This window comes from Nicrophorus vespilloides, unplaced genomic scaffold, assembly GCF_001412225.1.
Source record: "Nicrophorus vespilloides isolate i.1.1-1 unplaced genomic scaffold, Nicve_v1.0, whole genome shotgun sequence".
Lineage (NCBI taxonomy): Eukaryota > Metazoa > Arthropoda > Insecta > Coleoptera > Silphidae > Nicrophorus > Nicrophorus vespilloides.
The window spans coordinates 4,875-19,514 of record NW_017098356.1 but is presented as its reverse complement, the minus strand read 5'-3'; the positions used below and the strand labels follow the sequence as shown (position 1 = coordinate 19,514).

The 14,640-nt window shown below is 36.9% G+C and overlaps 6 protein-coding genes across 10 annotated transcripts; 4 read left to right on the top strand and 2 right to left on the bottom strand.

Annotated features, from left to right (window-relative positions):
- The first annotated feature begins 1,913 nt into the window (after nucleotides 1-1,913).
- On the top strand, nucleotides 1,914-4,460 carry LOC108562229. Of its 4 annotated transcripts, none has more exons than XM_017920501.1 (10): nucleotides 1,914-2,288; nucleotides 2,350-2,513; nucleotides 2,588-2,673; nucleotides 2,730-2,926; nucleotides 2,980-3,214; nucleotides 3,271-3,403; nucleotides 3,573-3,688; nucleotides 3,741-3,821; nucleotides 3,872-4,084; nucleotides 4,135-4,460. In XM_017920501.1, the coding sequence occupies exons 1-10, from the start codon at nucleotides 2,010-2,012 to the stop codon at nucleotides 4,266-4,268; spliced, it is 1,638 nt and encodes a 545-aa protein (XP_017775990.1). In that variant the 5' UTR covers nucleotides 1,914-2,009; the 3' UTR covers nucleotides 4,269-4,460. The 4 variants fall into 4 exon arrangements, with proteins under 4 accessions (XP_017775990.1, XP_017775989.1, XP_017775991.1 ...); XM_017920500.1 differs by having other exon boundaries at nucleotides 2,350-2,519; XM_017920502.1 differs by having other exon boundaries at nucleotides 2,350-2,534; nucleotides 3,271-3,337.
- A 223-nt stretch (nucleotides 4,461-4,683) lies between these two features.
- On the top strand, nucleotides 4,684-5,244 carry LOC108562237 (protein EMRE homolog, mitochondrial). Its single transcript, XM_017920511.1, has one exon. The coding sequence runs from the start codon at nucleotides 4,796-4,798 to the stop codon at nucleotides 5,060-5,062; it is 267 nt and encodes an 88-aa protein (XP_017776000.1). The 5' UTR covers nucleotides 4,684-4,795; the 3' UTR covers nucleotides 5,063-5,244.
- A 140-nt stretch (nucleotides 5,245-5,384) lies between these two features.
- LOC108562234 (glycoprotein-N-acetylgalactosamine 3-beta-galactosyltransferase 1-like) lies at nucleotides 5,385-7,021 on the bottom strand. 2 transcript variants are annotated; one of them, XM_017920508.1, is made up of 5 exons: nucleotides 6,433-6,516; nucleotides 6,141-6,361; nucleotides 5,917-6,086; nucleotides 5,757-5,867; nucleotides 5,391-5,697 (listed from the first exon to the last, which is right to left on the bottom strand). In XM_017920508.1, the coding sequence occupies exons 2-5, from the start codon at nucleotides 6,349-6,351 to the stop codon at nucleotides 5,566-5,568; spliced, it is 624 nt and encodes a 207-aa protein (XP_017775997.1). In that variant the 5' UTR covers nucleotides 6,352-6,361; nucleotides 6,433-6,516; the 3' UTR covers nucleotides 5,391-5,565. The 2 variants fall into 2 exon arrangements, with proteins under 2 accessions (XP_017775996.1, XP_017775997.1); XM_017920507.1 differs by having other exon boundaries at nucleotides 5,385-5,697; nucleotides 6,141-7,021.
- A 66-nt stretch (nucleotides 7,022-7,087) lies between these two features.
- Nucleotides 7,088-8,020, top strand: LOC108562236 (2-aminoethanethiol dioxygenase). The gene is made up of 2 exons (XM_017920510.1): nucleotides 7,088-7,566; nucleotides 7,627-8,020. The coding sequence occupies exons 1-2, from the start codon at nucleotides 7,163-7,165 to the stop codon at nucleotides 7,910-7,912; spliced, it is 690 nt and encodes a 229-aa protein (XP_017775999.1). The 5' UTR covers nucleotides 7,088-7,162; the 3' UTR covers nucleotides 7,913-8,020.
- A 271-nt stretch (nucleotides 8,021-8,291) lies between these two features.
- Nucleotides 8,292-9,697, bottom strand: LOC108562235 (E3 ubiquitin-protein ligase MARCH5). The gene is made up of 4 exons (XM_017920509.1): nucleotides 9,275-9,697; nucleotides 8,987-9,212; nucleotides 8,716-8,923; nucleotides 8,292-8,661 (listed from the first exon to the last, which is right to left on the bottom strand). The coding sequence occupies exons 1-4, from the start codon at nucleotides 9,452-9,454 to the stop codon at nucleotides 8,349-8,351; spliced, it is 927 nt and encodes a 308-aa protein (XP_017775998.1). The 5' UTR covers nucleotides 9,455-9,697; the 3' UTR covers nucleotides 8,292-8,348.
- Nucleotides 9,698-9,783: 86 nt separating this feature from the next.
- Nucleotides 9,784-14,390, top strand: LOC108562233 (protein flightless-1). The gene is made up of 12 exons (XM_017920506.1): nucleotides 9,784-10,046; nucleotides 10,104-10,453; nucleotides 10,511-11,110; nucleotides 11,187-11,428; nucleotides 11,480-11,645; nucleotides 11,702-11,945; nucleotides 12,007-12,192; nucleotides 12,254-12,568; nucleotides 12,626-12,798; nucleotides 12,866-13,675; nucleotides 13,733-14,039; nucleotides 14,104-14,390. Exons 1-12 carry the CDS (start codon nucleotides 9,984-9,986, stop codon nucleotides 14,350-14,352), a joined length of 3,705 nt encoding a protein of 1,234 aa, XP_017775995.1. The 5' UTR covers nucleotides 9,784-9,983; the 3' UTR covers nucleotides 14,353-14,390.
- The last annotated feature ends 250 nt before the right edge of the window (nucleotides 14,391-14,640 follow it).

The window sequence follows — 14,640 nt, the reverse complement described above, 5'->3', positions numbered from 1 at the left end:
ACGACCAATTAACAGATTTTAAACCGGTATTTAAGTACTCTAAATTGACTGATTTTTTAAATTTTTATTAATTTTACAGAGCGATTTAGATTATCTATGAAGTCTTTATATTGGAATTGATTTAAATTTCTTAGATCCGACGAAGTGTAGGATTAATTTTTTTTTCCGTGCTAATTACTTGATTGTCACTCGGAAAATTGACCGGTAATGAATCTCGTTAGCGAATCTTACCGGAACCAAGTTGGGCAGAAACATTTAATGAAGCCTGCCATAATTGGAGCGGCAAAATAAAATCATTATTACAACCGTCGTGCAATTAGGGTGAATCTTCCTATTTTCTATTTAAAAGAAACTGCCGGACTTCTATTCTATTCTAACCCTGAAACGCGTACATTTCTTCCGAGAAGGAATTTTCAGAGCCGTACTTAACTATACTTAACTAAAATTCCCGAAACGGAATGGGAGTAATGAAGAGGAAAGAGAAAAATAAAACAAGAAGAAGAAGGAAGGAAGGCTAAAAGCCTACTCAATACAATCTATTTCTATGTGGCCGGAAATACACGCTCCGAGTTCTTTTTCCACGCCGCTCTGACGGAATGCTAAGACCGAAAATGTTCCTCCGCACGCTTACGAGATTTAGTAACGACTTTGTAACTTCTTCGTGCCGTCTGCTGAACAACTGTTAACGTTGCCATTCATCCGTTCCACGGAAACATAACAAGCGTAGTTTCTCTCATATTTGTCTCTTTATAATGCATTCCAGCTTATATAATTGATTCATTAACAAAAACCTACATTTAATTATAATATTTATATTTGATTTTCCTATCAACTTATTTTTGTAATTATAAAAATTAATTTCTTGCTAAATATTCGATGTTCTCATTATTGTATAATACTATGACGAAACACGTTTTCTCAGCTGCAAATGTAATTTAATTATTTATTATACTTTCCTTTCCGCCGAGGTTAAAGTTCGCGTCCGACCAATAAGTTTTATTAATCTCGAATTCGACGAATCTTCGTTATGCAATCATCCGTGTGTTCTTCACCTTGATTGAAGTGAATTTTCACGACTTGATTGATATTTCGCGCACACTTAATTGACTGTTGTATTTAAATTGCGCCTTTAGAAGTTCATTGGAAATACCAGACATTATTTGGCACACGACTACAATTTATTTATAAAGACTGTACAAAGTGTGTTTATACCAATTTCGATTATTGTTCGTTTCATTTCAAGTTACGGATAATTTAAAAAAAATGTTATTAAATTTTAGAAGATATTGAAAATGTATAGAATCTTCTCTAAATGTAATCAATAAATTCATATGAATTTTTGAAATATTTAAAGTATTTTTCAATTCTTGATGAAAATATCGAACTTTTAAATAAGTTATCAATAAAGTATCAATACTGGAACTATTTGAAATGAATAATCTAAACATATATGAAATTATGATTATATTGAATTGCCACTCGCCTGAACAATTTCTACAATTAATTATTGCCAAAAGCGTTTCTTTCTTTGAATCCTCGAGTTGATTAAGAAACGCTTTGATCAATATTGCGATGCATATGATACAAAGCGTACGGCGCCATCGAGTTGATGTCATACCGATTCAGTTTTCGCCTTTCTAATACGAACAATAATATGTTTATAAAGAGACAAGGGCGAATTCAGGACTCGCTATTAAATCAATCGATTTCATTCACCGTTTATTTATAACAATACGTAATAATATCTGCTTCAATCGATTGAATTTATTATATTTTTTTACTATTATTATGATTGGTTTATTATAAATATTTATTATATAATAATTTTTGATATATTTTCATCGATCCTTTACGGAAGGTTTAAGTAAATGTGTAATTTGCTGCAATCTGCGAATGCGTACAATTATTGATCGCATTTCCACTATGTCTCTAGCAAGTCCGTGTCTGTCCTTTGGGTGAAACGAAAAAGTAGCGGAAAAGTTCGCGCACGAAATTATTAAGAAATAGAAATGGCTTCGAACGTGTTTTTAGAGATTCTGATATTAGTAAACGTGTTCTTTATTAAAGGATTCACGAGCGAGACGGGCGTCATCTCGAAAATAAGCGATGTTGACGTGCAAACGTGCATCGAGAACTTCGATATACACAAGGACAAAATTATCAGGACGCAGGATTCGAGGGCGATGGGAGCAAAATATCTGAACGAGATAGACCTGGACTCCAGGGAGGAATGTCTGAGGCTATGCTGTGAGACGGAGAACTGTGATGTTTTTGTTTACGAAGAGAAGGTTTTTAGGTTCCTATGCGCAATGTTTATAATTGTAATCCTGTTACGTAATCAATTTGCAGAAGGCCGGCAGTTGTTATTTGTTCCAATGCGGTCCACCGGAAGATTTCAAGTGCAAGTTTGCCCACCACGTGAACTACACGAGCGCCGTTTTGGCGGTGAACAGGCATTTGCCCGATCTGGAAAGTCAGATCAGGCTCACGAAGCACGAAGAGGATTTAACAAAGTTAAGGTCTTTCACGTTCAAGTACACTTTGTTTTGCTTTTAAAGTATGATCGATTACATTTAGTCGTTTGCAGGAAGCCAGAAGTGAAACTGGAAACAACGACGGTCACGACTACGACGACGCGCAAAGCAATCTTGAAGACCAAAACCCCGGAAACAAGTATATAGATTAGAAATACGATCATTGCTGATAAGTGATTTGATGTTTTTTTTTAGAACGTAAATGCAGTAATTACCAATTCGAATGTAGATCGACCGGGGAGTGTATAGCTATTTACAATGCTTGCGACGGAATACCGCAATGTGCGGATGGAAGCGATGAAGCGCCGGAGTTGAGGTGTCCAGAATCAACGACTTTAACGCCAGTTATTAGCATCAAGAAAACACCGATTGAAACGAAATCGAATGCGCCAGTAAACATTATAAAACTAGTTCTAGTAAGAAAACTACAACTCTCTACTTGCAGGACGACAAATCTAGGATAGTACCTTACCAGTCGGTGCAGCAGGAGGAAGTGTACAAAGCGCAGATGATGCAGCATCCGCAGGACTTCCTGAAACCAGACCCTTTGTTGAATCCTTTGCATTCACGAAACTACAACGCTCATCAGATCCCTCAGTACCAGCAGTACATGCCTCCGCAGCAGCAGCAGCAGCCGCCGAATTGGGGAGCTCGCGAACTTCCGCCACCTGTCTATGCTGGTATTAAGATGTAATAACTCTGTAAAAAAATACATTAATGTAGTGTTTCGTTACAGATAAGAACAGTCACATATTTAACCATAAGGAGGTGGGCTTACAAGTTTCGGACGTCGGGGAAGCCAGGTATAATAAATATAAGGGAGCTATGCAAACGCTGCATCGAGCTCTTGGATACGGGAACAATGCTGGGTGAGACGGCAGAGATCTCTTCTCATAGAGTAGCCGCATAGTAGAGCACCTAAAGCACCTTTTAGATATTGATTAATTACCTCACAAAGAACAGCAAAAATAATTAGTTATAAAATACTTACTCGCTGCAAATACAGCAGTTTACTGATGCTTCTCTTGAATTCTTTAGCCAACTGCAGTACGTCGATACAAGGGATTACGGCAAGATTCCCAGTTATTACGGATCCGAAGTATATCGACAACCACCCATTCTTCCACCAAATTGGGAAAAACCTCAACCACCAGGTTTGCATCAGTACCTGCAATAACCCAGATAATACTAATTATATACATGTAGTTTATAGAAAAGATAGCAATATACAGCCTGTCTACATAGACGAGCAGAGACCTTCTGTGGAAGAACCCAAATGGACCCAAGGTTTTATATAAATTAATTTGCAATGAAGTAATAATAATGATTTGTTGTAGAAACGTTGAAACATGAACAGGATAAGATGGCTCACGAATTGAAGCACTCCAAGGAGCATTTCGAAACTGATAAGAAAAAAACGGAAAGCCATCAAAGCCATAGTTCAAGTCACAGTCATTACGCTGTAGTTGCCGAGTATAAGACTACAGCTGACGAGGTCGAGGATGGCATAGTACCGATTCCAGGCGGAGCTCTCCTATCCTTGATCATAGGTATTCATAATGCAATTGTCATCACGTTTACTAGCAGATCTATGTTGCAGGATTCATAGTGATGATTTGCTTAGGCATCTTGATAGCCTGTCGCACGAAAGCCATGAGAGCCCGTCGATACAGCAGAAAGGGCAAGTCCTACGCTCACGACGCCGACTATTTGGTGAACGGGATGTACTTGTAATTGTAGTGTTGCATTCGAGATGTTTTTGTTACGACTAAAAAAAAATATAATAATAAAGAGCAGAAAAATAAAATCATTGTTATAAGCAACTTGCGTTGCCCTCATACATACGGTATAAACATTAACGATTACAATTTGTATAAGCTAACTCTCATATCATGTACATTGCCTTATACTCTTTATAAAAACTTAAGCCTGTTCGAAAACGTGTTTTTTCTTTTACCTAGCAAATTAGCTCATCCAATTGAAATAGTATTTTCAATAAGAAAACTATAATCTTAAGATCTTGCGATTATAATATATGGAAGACTCTGGTAACAGTAAAGTACATTCAAAATACGATGAGAAGTTTGTATAAGCTTTACTCAACTCATACGTGTACTGATGATGGTCTAACTTCAAGTTATTATCATAACGAACTTCAAGTTGCATAACATTTGGGGCGTATAAGATGTCAGAGATCTAGAAATATAGTTGTTTTAGGTTAGTCAGAGAAATCAAACAAGAAATTAAAGTGAGTGAGCAGAATGAGTTCTCTGAGGCGATGTGCCGTGAAACTGTTCGATCTGAACCGAAGTTCGATGGCTCTCGCAGCTCCAGTGAGGTTCAAAACCCATAAAAGGTCTGGGGCCTTCATGCCAGAGCCTCCAAGGACTCCCTTTGGTATGATTGGGGTCATATGCACTGTGGTGCCTGGATTACTTATTGGGGCTACAATCAGCAAATACATTGCAAGCTTCCTGGAGGAAAATGATCTCTTTGTGCCATCAGATGATGATGACGATGATGACTAATGTTGTGTTGTGCTTTTGCAAGTATTTGTTGAAGACATAGGATACCAAATTTACCATGACTTAAGTCATGTACTATACTTCATGACTGTTTCAATTTTAATTTTTACTATTGTATATACATATTTTAATTTTATTATTTATTATGCTACATGCAGATGCCAATAAATTACCAATGTTTTAAACTGAATTTTGTTGAGAAATCTTCCCACAACTTTCTACACATTTCAGATATTGGAACCAGGATTTTGAAATATTGTCAAAATATTAACCACATTTAAACTGGTATAAAACTTTAATAAAAAAATATATCAATATTCACGATATAACGAAAATTGTGAAAGAGATCATAAAAAAATTTCTTAAAATCTATAAAGTTTTGTTACGTGAAACTTGCGCGCAAAGTAGAACTTTCTTTGTCGCAACGTATAAACTTTCATATGGACGGAATTTACTTCTTAAACAATTAATTCTGAAGAAATGAGAGTTCTTTCCATGTTAGCATTTTAATGATCAGGTTTGAATTGCTGTCCAAAACTATCTGGATCATGTATTAAATCCTCCCAGGCTCTGTAATATTCGTCAGAAGAAATTTGATCATTCTCAATCCCGCGTTCTTTCAAAAACGATTTCCAAACCTTAAATAAAACCAATAAATTAATAAAAAGAGTTGTGAAACTAAAATCATAGTATTTACTGAATTTTTGTCTATAGGTGTCGGTGGTTTAGATCCCAAGGAGCCACTTTTAAATAGTTGCAATTTGTACAACAAATAATAATATGTGTACATTTTGTCAGCTTCAATAGACTAAAAGTGAAAGCTATAATTTTATTCCTATGAAATTGAAGTTCCTTACTTGGAATGAAATAGCCTTTTCACTGCAACATTTATGGGAATGGACACTTGTTTTGTAGTAATTCATTCCTGGTAGTAACTCTTGGTACCAATTGTAAGCATAAAATCTGCTAAGACCTTTGGAATCCCTTGTATCTTCAGGTTTGATGTTCAGAGAAGCCATGTATTTGCCTAATTGAAACAACTTTAATTAATACAGGTTTGTTGAAATGTTAATAATTATACCTAAATAAAGATCTTCTTGATTCAAGAAAGATGTCTCCTTGGAACAGTTAATATCCTTCACTTTATCCTGAACTTTCTGCAAACTTCCTTGGCTCAAAACATACCCAGCCTTTCCCATGTTATATTGAACATTCCAATATGTAACAGGATGACCCAAGTAGTGCATTTCTCTATGATCCTTTCCAGCTAACATATACCTCAAATTCTCCATCACTACAAAACTAGAATCATAGACAAATAAGGTCCATTGAAATGCATTGTCTAACTGAGGCAGTTCCTGACAAAGTCGCACCCATTTCGAAGATTCCCTACCCTTGTATGCAGATACAAATGGTTTCTTCTCCAAACTAACTATCGCAATCTTATTGCAGCCTTTGGCCCAAGTTGCCTTAGCAGCTTCATAGTTGCTCACCTTGGAGACAAGTATCACACACAGAATGGTAATTGAATTGAACAGAAATTCTGACTCAAGTCTACTATGATTGAGTCCATAGCGAATTTCGTCAATTGTTTTATTTAACCTGTAAGTTGTGTTCCAAAACCATTGCTCGTAGGGATTCTGCTTAATGATAATATCAGACTTTTGTTGATGAAGTACTAACTTAATTGAAATACCTAGAATTAAACCGAGTATAAAACAGTATCGCACTTTGAAATTGTACATGTTTTGAATTTAGGTCATTCACGTCTTCATGTTGCACCTGTTGCTTTTCAATTGTTTTGAAAATATAGACCACTTTCGAACAACTGTATATAGAGAGCGCTTTTCAAATGAATAATCATTAAAAAATCGGTATTTGTTAAGTTTAAAACAAGGTTAAGTAGATGAAAGGGTTTAAATGCACTAGATGTACATGTGAAAATCGATAATATAGTTGCATACAACTTAATTCAATAATTAGAATGCAATATGCATGAGCGCATTCTACTGGCAAAAATGTGCAAAACTTTCATTTAATAGTCATAGGTCATGTCATAAGTGTTAGAATAATATTTTGTTTTTTTTAATTGTGTGTAAAAGGATGATGTCTAGTCATATTAACAATCTCTTGAGGCAGGCTGTGACAACGTTTGGTAGTGTTAAAGAAGTGATACCTCAGAATGTGGAGGCCCTTAAGTACTTGCTGGATAGAACCTCACCATCAGATATAGGCTTCAAAGACCATGTCTTGCTGAAGCCAGATATCTGGAGAAAAACGGGCAAAGCTCCTATAACATATGTAGATATATATGAGGATGATATTCTAACAATTGGTGTGTTTGTGATCAGTCCAAATATGAAGTTGCCCTTGCACAATCATCCCTGCATGCATGGTTTAATCAAAGTCATTGGGGGCACAGTTAAAATCAACAGTTACACAGTAACAGAAGAGAATGGGAAATCAGTTGTGGCACATATACATAATCCTCTTATTGTCAGTAATGCGTAAGTTGTTGTAAGCAATATCAATGTCAGGTCATAGTAAAGTGAAATTTTCCCTTGAAGAGATTCTAGTTGCATTCTGGGACCGCTGAGAGAGAATTTACATGAGATTGAGAGTGTTAATGGACCAGCAGCATTTTTGGACATTCTTGCACCACCGTATGATACTCAAATCCCGAATGGCGGAACTCGTAAATGCACGTACTTTGCACCTGTGAAATTCTTGGCAGAAGACAGCATCTTGCTTAAAAAAATTAAATGTCCTTCCTGGTTCACCACAGATTGTTATCCATATGAAGGACCTCGAATTTTAGATAGCATCTTCTTCAGAGAGGACAACAACATTTGAATTATTGAATAGGATATTATTATTATTATTTTTAACAAAAATTAATTATATTGAGACAAAAAATGTGAGTGCAATTTGCAACTAGACGAATTTCTTTATAAAAAGAAATGATATTTTTTATATTTGTATATTAAAAATAATTGGTAATTTATTAAAATCAATCAATAGAATATGGACAATGCAATAACTACAGTGATATATAGAGAGAGAAAGAGAAAGAAAAAAAATAAAAACATGTATAATATTTCATCGAGCTAAATAAAAATTCAACAAAATCCACATTGTAACTGTATTATTTACATACTTATTTTAAATTATTACCTCCATATAAAATAGTCAAAAAAAAATATAATAACATCACACAACTCATCCCATTTTGCATTTCTAACATGTAATAGTTTTCTGTTTTTTTTTCTTTTTTACTCCACTATACTAATCAAGGCCTTTCCCGCCTCAAGTACATGGTAATATTTGCTTCTGTGTAATCTAATATTTTCCTCTGACATTGGCGGATGTACTGCTGCTGTTTGTGGTAAATCTTTAAAGCTCCTTTGACCAGTATAAATGTTACACCCCCAAGCATAGTTTTATGAAAATTTGATTTGACCGAATCAAAAAGGAATTTTCCAATGAGATTTGATATGCTCGGCATGAGTAGGGCCCCGCAGAGCACACGCGTTGCGGAAATTGGGTCTGATAGCGGTGGGATCTCTTCATTGGTATTGCTGAGACTTGGTCCCACATCCACCCTACCATCAGGACACAATAAGAATGAAAAAGACAAGTCAACAATAAATATTCACCTAAATGGTAGTAAATGTTTAACAATTGGCACTCTGGATAAGTATTTCCTAATGAGGTACAGAACAGTGTCTTCCCATCTGACCATCTTGCCAACAATCAGTGCAATTGGTATTGCAGGTAGACCAATCAAGAGAACCAATGGGTCTGCTTGTTCCATCACTGTCAAACCTTCCTTCTGACCAACCACTTGCATCACAGTTATTGCACCTTAAATATTTAATGCAAAATATTAACTTATGTATTACCATTAACTGATTTGATATTCTATACCATAAGTCACAGCACACCAGTAAATGGCCCCAACAACAATGCCAGCAGCGAGAAATGGACAACCCTTGTATATGAAGCTGTCAACTGTGTCCATAATGAGCACAAGTGTTCCCATGTTTGGAAAGACTATGATGTATTCGGTTTGGCATTGAGGACAGGACACCTTGCCCATGTTTCCACCTTTTTGCTTCTCATCTACCCACCTCTGCAAGCAAGCCTGGTGCACCTGCAATGATAAACCTTGTAATCGAATATTTAAAGCAAACTTGAGCCACTGTAACCACTTACCCATTTGGTGGTGCCACGGCAGTTGCAGGGTTGCACCCAGGCTGCATTCTCATCCTCTTCATCAGTGGCAAAGCACACCCAGCAGTATCTTTGGTCAGAATCATGGCTCTCTGCTTTTTGTACAGGATTAGGTAATGCAGGTGCTGGTGGCTCATTGCGCGCTGTTTCGTCGAGTTCCATAATAACATAGGTCTATTGATATATCTTGATGTCGGTCACGAATTAATTACATTAACTTCTTTTCACGAAAATTGGACAAAATACAAAAAATTTAACTGTCTACAATAAATAATCCTTAAGGTATGTCAGAAACTGGTAAACATACATCGTTGCCTATACACTTGTACAATAATTGCTTATCATCCACATGTATACATAACGACTACAAATATCTAAAATTGTTACTGCACAGGACAAACACAAATGTATTTAATTATTAAAAATAGAAAAAAAACAACTTTTTTTTTTTATTTCAGTATCTCTGTGAATTTGCAAAAATTTTGGTTAGAATTGGCAACGTTGTAAACCACAGATTGCAGTCTGGGCAGCCGTCAAAAGTGTTGTAATATTTCTGGTATTTATACATAACTGATCTGTGCGGAGAAAATGTAGTGTTTTTATATTCGAATTGTGGCTCAGAGTGGATTTATTTATTTCATGTACTTAAGAGAGTAAAATTACATAACCCTACTGTTAAATAAACGTTAAGATGTCGTACACAGGAGTGCTGCCCTTCGTCAGGGGCGTAGATTTCACCAGGAACGATTTCAGCGTAATTATATCAATTTGTTTGTTATAACATTGTTCCATTACATTAAGAGATTTGCAGGAGGAGAAATTCCCAGAGGCTGTCAGCCTTATGACTGGTGTGCAATGGCTAAAATTGGACCGCACCAATCTAAATGAGATACCCAAGGAGATGGGCAACCTGCTTAAACTGGAGCACCTGTCTCTGACTAGAAATAATCTGGAGAAGCTTCATGGTGAACTGACTGAATTGAACTGCCTTAGAACATTGAACTTAAGACACAACAAAGTGAAGACCTCAGGAATACCTGTTGAATTATTCAATTTGGATGAACTAACTACCTTAGATTTAAGCCATAATAATTTGAAAGAAGTGCCAGAGGGATTGGAAAGGGCACGCACTTTATTAGTCCTCAATTTAAGTCACAACCAGTTAGTATTCAATTTCAATTTAATTGAATTTCTTGTAATAAATATTCTATGTTTCAGTATTGAGAGTGTGCCAAATGCTCTGTTCATCCATTTAACGGATTTACTGTTTTTGGATCTCAGCAACAACAACCTTTCATCATTGCCTCCACAAACAAGAAGATTGGCTAATTTGCAAACACTTGTGCTCAACAACAATCCACTTGGGTTATTTCAATTCAGGCAATTGCCTTCACTTGTTAATTTGGAGGTGTTGCATATGAGGAATACCCAGAGGAGTTTGCAGGCTTTCCCAGGAAATCTGGAAAGCTTGGTGCTTCTCTCAGATGTAGATTTAGCACAAAATAAGTTGCAAAAAGTTCCAGATTCATTATATTCACTATCAAATTTAAAGAGGTTGAATTTGAGCGATAATGAAATAACTGAATTGTCTACAGCCATGGAGCTTTGGCAGAAATTAGACACTCTGAATCTATCGCATAATAAGCTGAGCAGTTTACCAGCGTCGTTGTGCAAGATTTCGACTTTGAGGAGGTTGTACTTAAATGATAATCAACTGGATTTCGAGGGTATTCCATCGGGAATTGGGAAATTGGGTCGCCTCGAGATCTTCTCTGCTGCCAACAACAGGCTTGAAATGATACCCGAAGGATTGTGCAGGTAGGATTATCTTCCTATTTGAATATTCATGGGAATATTATGCAATATACTTATAACCAATTGTTGTGTATTTCAGATGTGGATCATTGAGGAAATTGAATTTAAGCTCGAATCGTCTGATAACGTTGCCGGATGCCATACATTTGCTGAATGATTTGGACGCTTTGGATCTGCATAATAACCCAGATCTTGTTATGCCACCAAAGCCCAAGGAGATGAGTCGCGGTGCTGGTTTAGAGTTTTATAACATTGATTTTTCCTTGCAAAATCAGCTGCGATTGGCTGGTGCTATGGTGCCACCACCACCTACCTCACAAAGTAAGTTTACTCAGTGGTAATTAATTAATTTATAATTAATGTTTGTATTAGATACATGCAAAGATCCGATTGCTAGGAAGATGAGGTTGAGGAGAGGTAGACGCGACCACGAGGAGGCAGATCAGGATCAGGCCAAGATACTTAAAGGCATGAAGGATGTGGCAAAAGACAAGAATAGTAACAAAGCAGAAGGAGACTTGAAGACTGAATCTGTAAAGTAAGTTCTTGCAATTGTCCATTTTGTTAAACAAATTTTATTAATAACTGTTTTAGGCCGAAGCGGTGGGATGAGACGTTGGAAAAGCCTCCACTAGATTATTCGGAATTCTTCGAGGAAGACGCAGGTCGTGTTCCTGGCATTACCATTTGGGAAATGGAGAATTTCTTGCCGAATCAAATGGATGAAGTGGCGCATGGAAAATTCTACGAAGGCGATTGTTACATTATCCTGAAAACCGTCGAAGACGAGGGTTGCTTGCATTGGGAGATTTACTTTTGGATTGGTGGAAAAGCTTCTGTAAGATACATTTTGTTATATATATATTTTTCTCGGAAATAATTTATTTATAATATTTTAGCTTGATAAAAAAGCTTCAGCCGCGATTCACGCAGTCAATTTGAGAAATTACCTGGGGGCTGAGTGTCGTACGATTAGAGAAGAACAGGGAGAAGAATCTGAGGAGTTCCTTACGTTATTTGAGGGTAGAATTAACTATATTGAAGGAGGCAGGACGTGCAGCGGGTTTTATACCGTAGAAGATATGGTAAATCATGGTTTATTACAAGTTATTGGATTTTACTAAAGTATCTTATATGTTGTTGTAGACCTACGAAATAAGACTATATAGAGTGCACGCTGCTGGTGCTTCGATTCATTTGGAACCGGTCTCAGTGTCTTCTGACTCTCTGGATCCCCGATACGTCTTCGTATTGGACACCGGACTAAAAATATTTATATGGTACGGAAAGAAAGCCAAGAACACGCTGAAATCGAAGGCTCGTTTGATGGCTGAGAAAATAAATAAGAATGAGAGGAAGAACAAAGCTGAAGTGATGACAGAAACGTTGGGTAGCGAAAGCAAAGATTTCTGGTATACCATTGGAGATCCTGATGGTAATCCACCTAAAGATCCTATTCAGGTAAAAAATCATTTTTAAATTAGCTTTAAGAAAAGATATTAAATATATTTATAATAGGAACACGTCGATCCTGATTTTGTACCCGTCGCTCCGAGGTTGTACCAAGTGCAATTGGGGATGGGATATCTGGAACTACCTCAGGTTGAGGTACCGCACGGTAAATTAGTGCACACGTTGTTGAACAGCAAGAACGTTTACATTTTGGATTGTTACCTGGATTTGTTTGTTTGGTAAGTTTTAATTATTTTTAATTCACTTGATTTCTCTTTATTTAACTATTTTATGTTTATTTTTCAGGGTTGGAAAAAAATCAACGCGATTAGTAAAAGCTGCGGCCGTGAAATTATCCGAAGAGCTCTTCAATATGATTGATCGCCCGGAATATGCGTTGGTTACCAGGGTGCGCGAAGGCACCGAGTCTCAAGTGTTTAAATACAAGTTCACTGGATGGGACGAGGTGATTGCCGTTGATTTCACGAGGACGGCGGAATCCGTGCAGAAGACTGGAGCGGATTTGACGAAGTGGGCCAGACAGCAGGAGACTAAAGCCGATCTGACTGTATTGTTTACACCAAGACAACAACCGATGCCTTTGACGGAAGCTCATCAGGTGATGGAGGACTGGAACGAAGATTTGGAGGCGATGGAAGCTTTCGTTTTAGAAGGAAAGAAATTTGTTAGATTGCCGGAGGAAGAGTTGGGACATTTCTATTCGAAGGATTGTTACGTATTCCTGTGTCGCTATTGGATACCTGCTGATGATATCGAGGAAGGAGAACCCATGGAGGAAGATTTCCAATGCGTGGTGTATTTCTGGCAAGGTCGCGAAGCCGGAAACATGGGCTGGCTGACGTTCACATTTACACTCCAGAAGAAGTTTCAGACGTTGTTTAAAGATAAATTGGAGGTGGTTCGGACGCATCAGCAGCAAGAAAACATGAAGTTTATGGCGCACTTCAAGAGGAAGTTCATCATCCATCAAGGGAAGAGGAAGCAGAAGGATGCTAACGCAGTGGAGTTCTATCATCTACGTTCGAACGGGAGCGCGCTTTACACACGTTTGATTCAAATCCGGCCCGACGCTTCAGCTTTGAACTCTGCATTCTGGTATGTTTCTATCTCGAAACAATTATTGAAGATTCTCATTTAAATTGTTTATTTCAGTTATATATTGAACGTTCCTTTCGAGCAAGGAGATTCCGGTATTATTTACGTATGGATCGGATCCAAGGCGGATCCGGATGAAGCGAGACTGGTACAAGAGATAGCCGAAGACATGTTCAACAGTCCTTGGGTCAGCATGCAGGTGTTGGCTGAGGGTGAAGAACCGGATAACTTCTTCTGGGTGGGATTGAACGGAAAGAAACCTTACGATCAGGACGCCAACTTCATGGAATACACGCGTCTCTTCCGATGCTCCAACGAGAAGGGTTACTTTATAGTCACCGAGAAGTGTTCAGATTTCTGTCAGGTAAAAAATAACTTTGTCCTTATTAAACTTAATAAATTAATAATCAATTTTGATTAATTAACAGGACGATTTGGCCGATGATGACATCATGATTTTGGATAACGGCGAGCAAGTGTTCCTCTGGTTGGGCGCCAAATGCAGCGAGGTTGAAATTAAGTTGGCGTACAAGTCTGCTCAGGTATACATCCAACACATGCGGGCGAAACAACCGGATAAACCGAGGAAGTTGTTCTTGACGCTGAAGAACAAGGAATCTAAACGCTTTACCAAGTGCTTCCACGGCTGGGGTCTGCACAAGATCCCACCCGAATAATTTTCCATTTCTTTTTGAAAATAATAAGTATTACTTAAAAGAGAAAAAAAAAAAACATATATATATGTACATATATATTTAATTATGTTATATCAATATTACGGTTTTTGTGATTTGAACAAATTTTTTTCATAATTTTTTTTTTATAAATACTATATTATATAATATATATATATAAATCGTTTTATCGAAGCATAATTTTTTTCTTCCATTTTTAAAATTGCTATTGTTTTATTTGTAATTTATTATTATTATACGTACTGAGTATTTTTTATTAAAATGCTAATC

Excerpts from the sequence above, each read along its gene's own strand:
- LOC108562229 (XM_017920499.1), top strand. The coding sequence starts at position 2,010 with ATGGCTTCGAACGTGTTTTTAGAGATTCTGATATTAGTAAACGTGTTC. Across the intron at positions 3,215-3,270 it reads TCCGCCACCTGTCTATGCTG|ATAAGAACAGTCACATATTT; the intron begins GTATTAAGATGT and ends GTTTCGTTACAG. Across the intron at positions 4,085-4,134 it reads TCTCCTATCCTTGATCATAG|GATTCATAGTGATGATTTGC; the intron begins GTATTCATAATG and ends TCTATGTTGCAG.
- LOC108562237 (XM_017920511.1), top strand. The coding sequence starts at position 4,796 with ATGAGTTCTCTGAGGCGATGTGCCGTGAAACTGTTCGATCTGAACCGA.
- LOC108562234 (XM_017920507.1), bottom strand. The coding sequence starts at position 6,804 with ATGTACAATTTCAAAGTGCGATACTGTTTTATACTCGGTTTAATTCTA. Across the intron at positions 5,868-5,916 it reads AAAAGGCTATTTCATTCCAA|TCTATTGAAGCTGACAAAAT; the intron begins GTAAGGAACTTC and ends TTTCACTTTTAG. Across the intron at positions 5,698-5,756 it reads CACCTATAGACAAAAATTCA|GTTTGGAAATCGTTTTTGAA; the intron begins GTAAATACTATG and ends GTTTTATTTAAG.
- LOC108562236 (XM_017920510.1), top strand. The coding sequence starts at position 7,163 with ATGATGTCTAGTCATATTAACAATCTCTTGAGGCAGGCTGTGACAACG. Across the intron at positions 7,567-7,626 it reads CCTCTTATTGTCAGTAATGC|AGATTCTAGTTGCATTCTGG; the intron begins GTAAGTTGTTGT and ends TTTCCCTTGAAG.
- LOC108562235 (XM_017920509.1), bottom strand. The coding sequence starts at position 9,454 with ATGGAACTCGACGAAACAGCGCGCAATGAGCCACCAGCACCTGCATTA. Across the intron at positions 9,213-9,274 it reads GCCGTGGCACCACCAAATGG|GTGCACCAGGCTTGCTTGCA; the intron begins GTAAGTGGTTAC and ends TTATCATTGCAG. Across the intron at positions 8,662-8,715 it reads AAACATTTACTACCATTTAG|GGTGGATGTGGGACCAAGTC; the intron begins GTGAATATTTAT and ends TCCTGATGGTAG.
- LOC108562233 (XM_017920506.1), top strand. The coding sequence starts at position 9,984 with ATGTCGTACACAGGAGTGCTGCCCTTCGTCAGGGGCGTAGATTTCACC. Across the intron at positions 10,454-10,510 it reads CTCAATTTAAGTCACAACCA|TATTGAGAGTGTGCCAAATG; the intron begins GTTAGTATTCAA and ends TCTATGTTTCAG. Across the intron at positions 12,569-12,625 it reads CACCTAAAGATCCTATTCAG|GAACACGTCGATCCTGATTT; the intron begins GTAAAAAATCAT and ends TATTTATAATAG.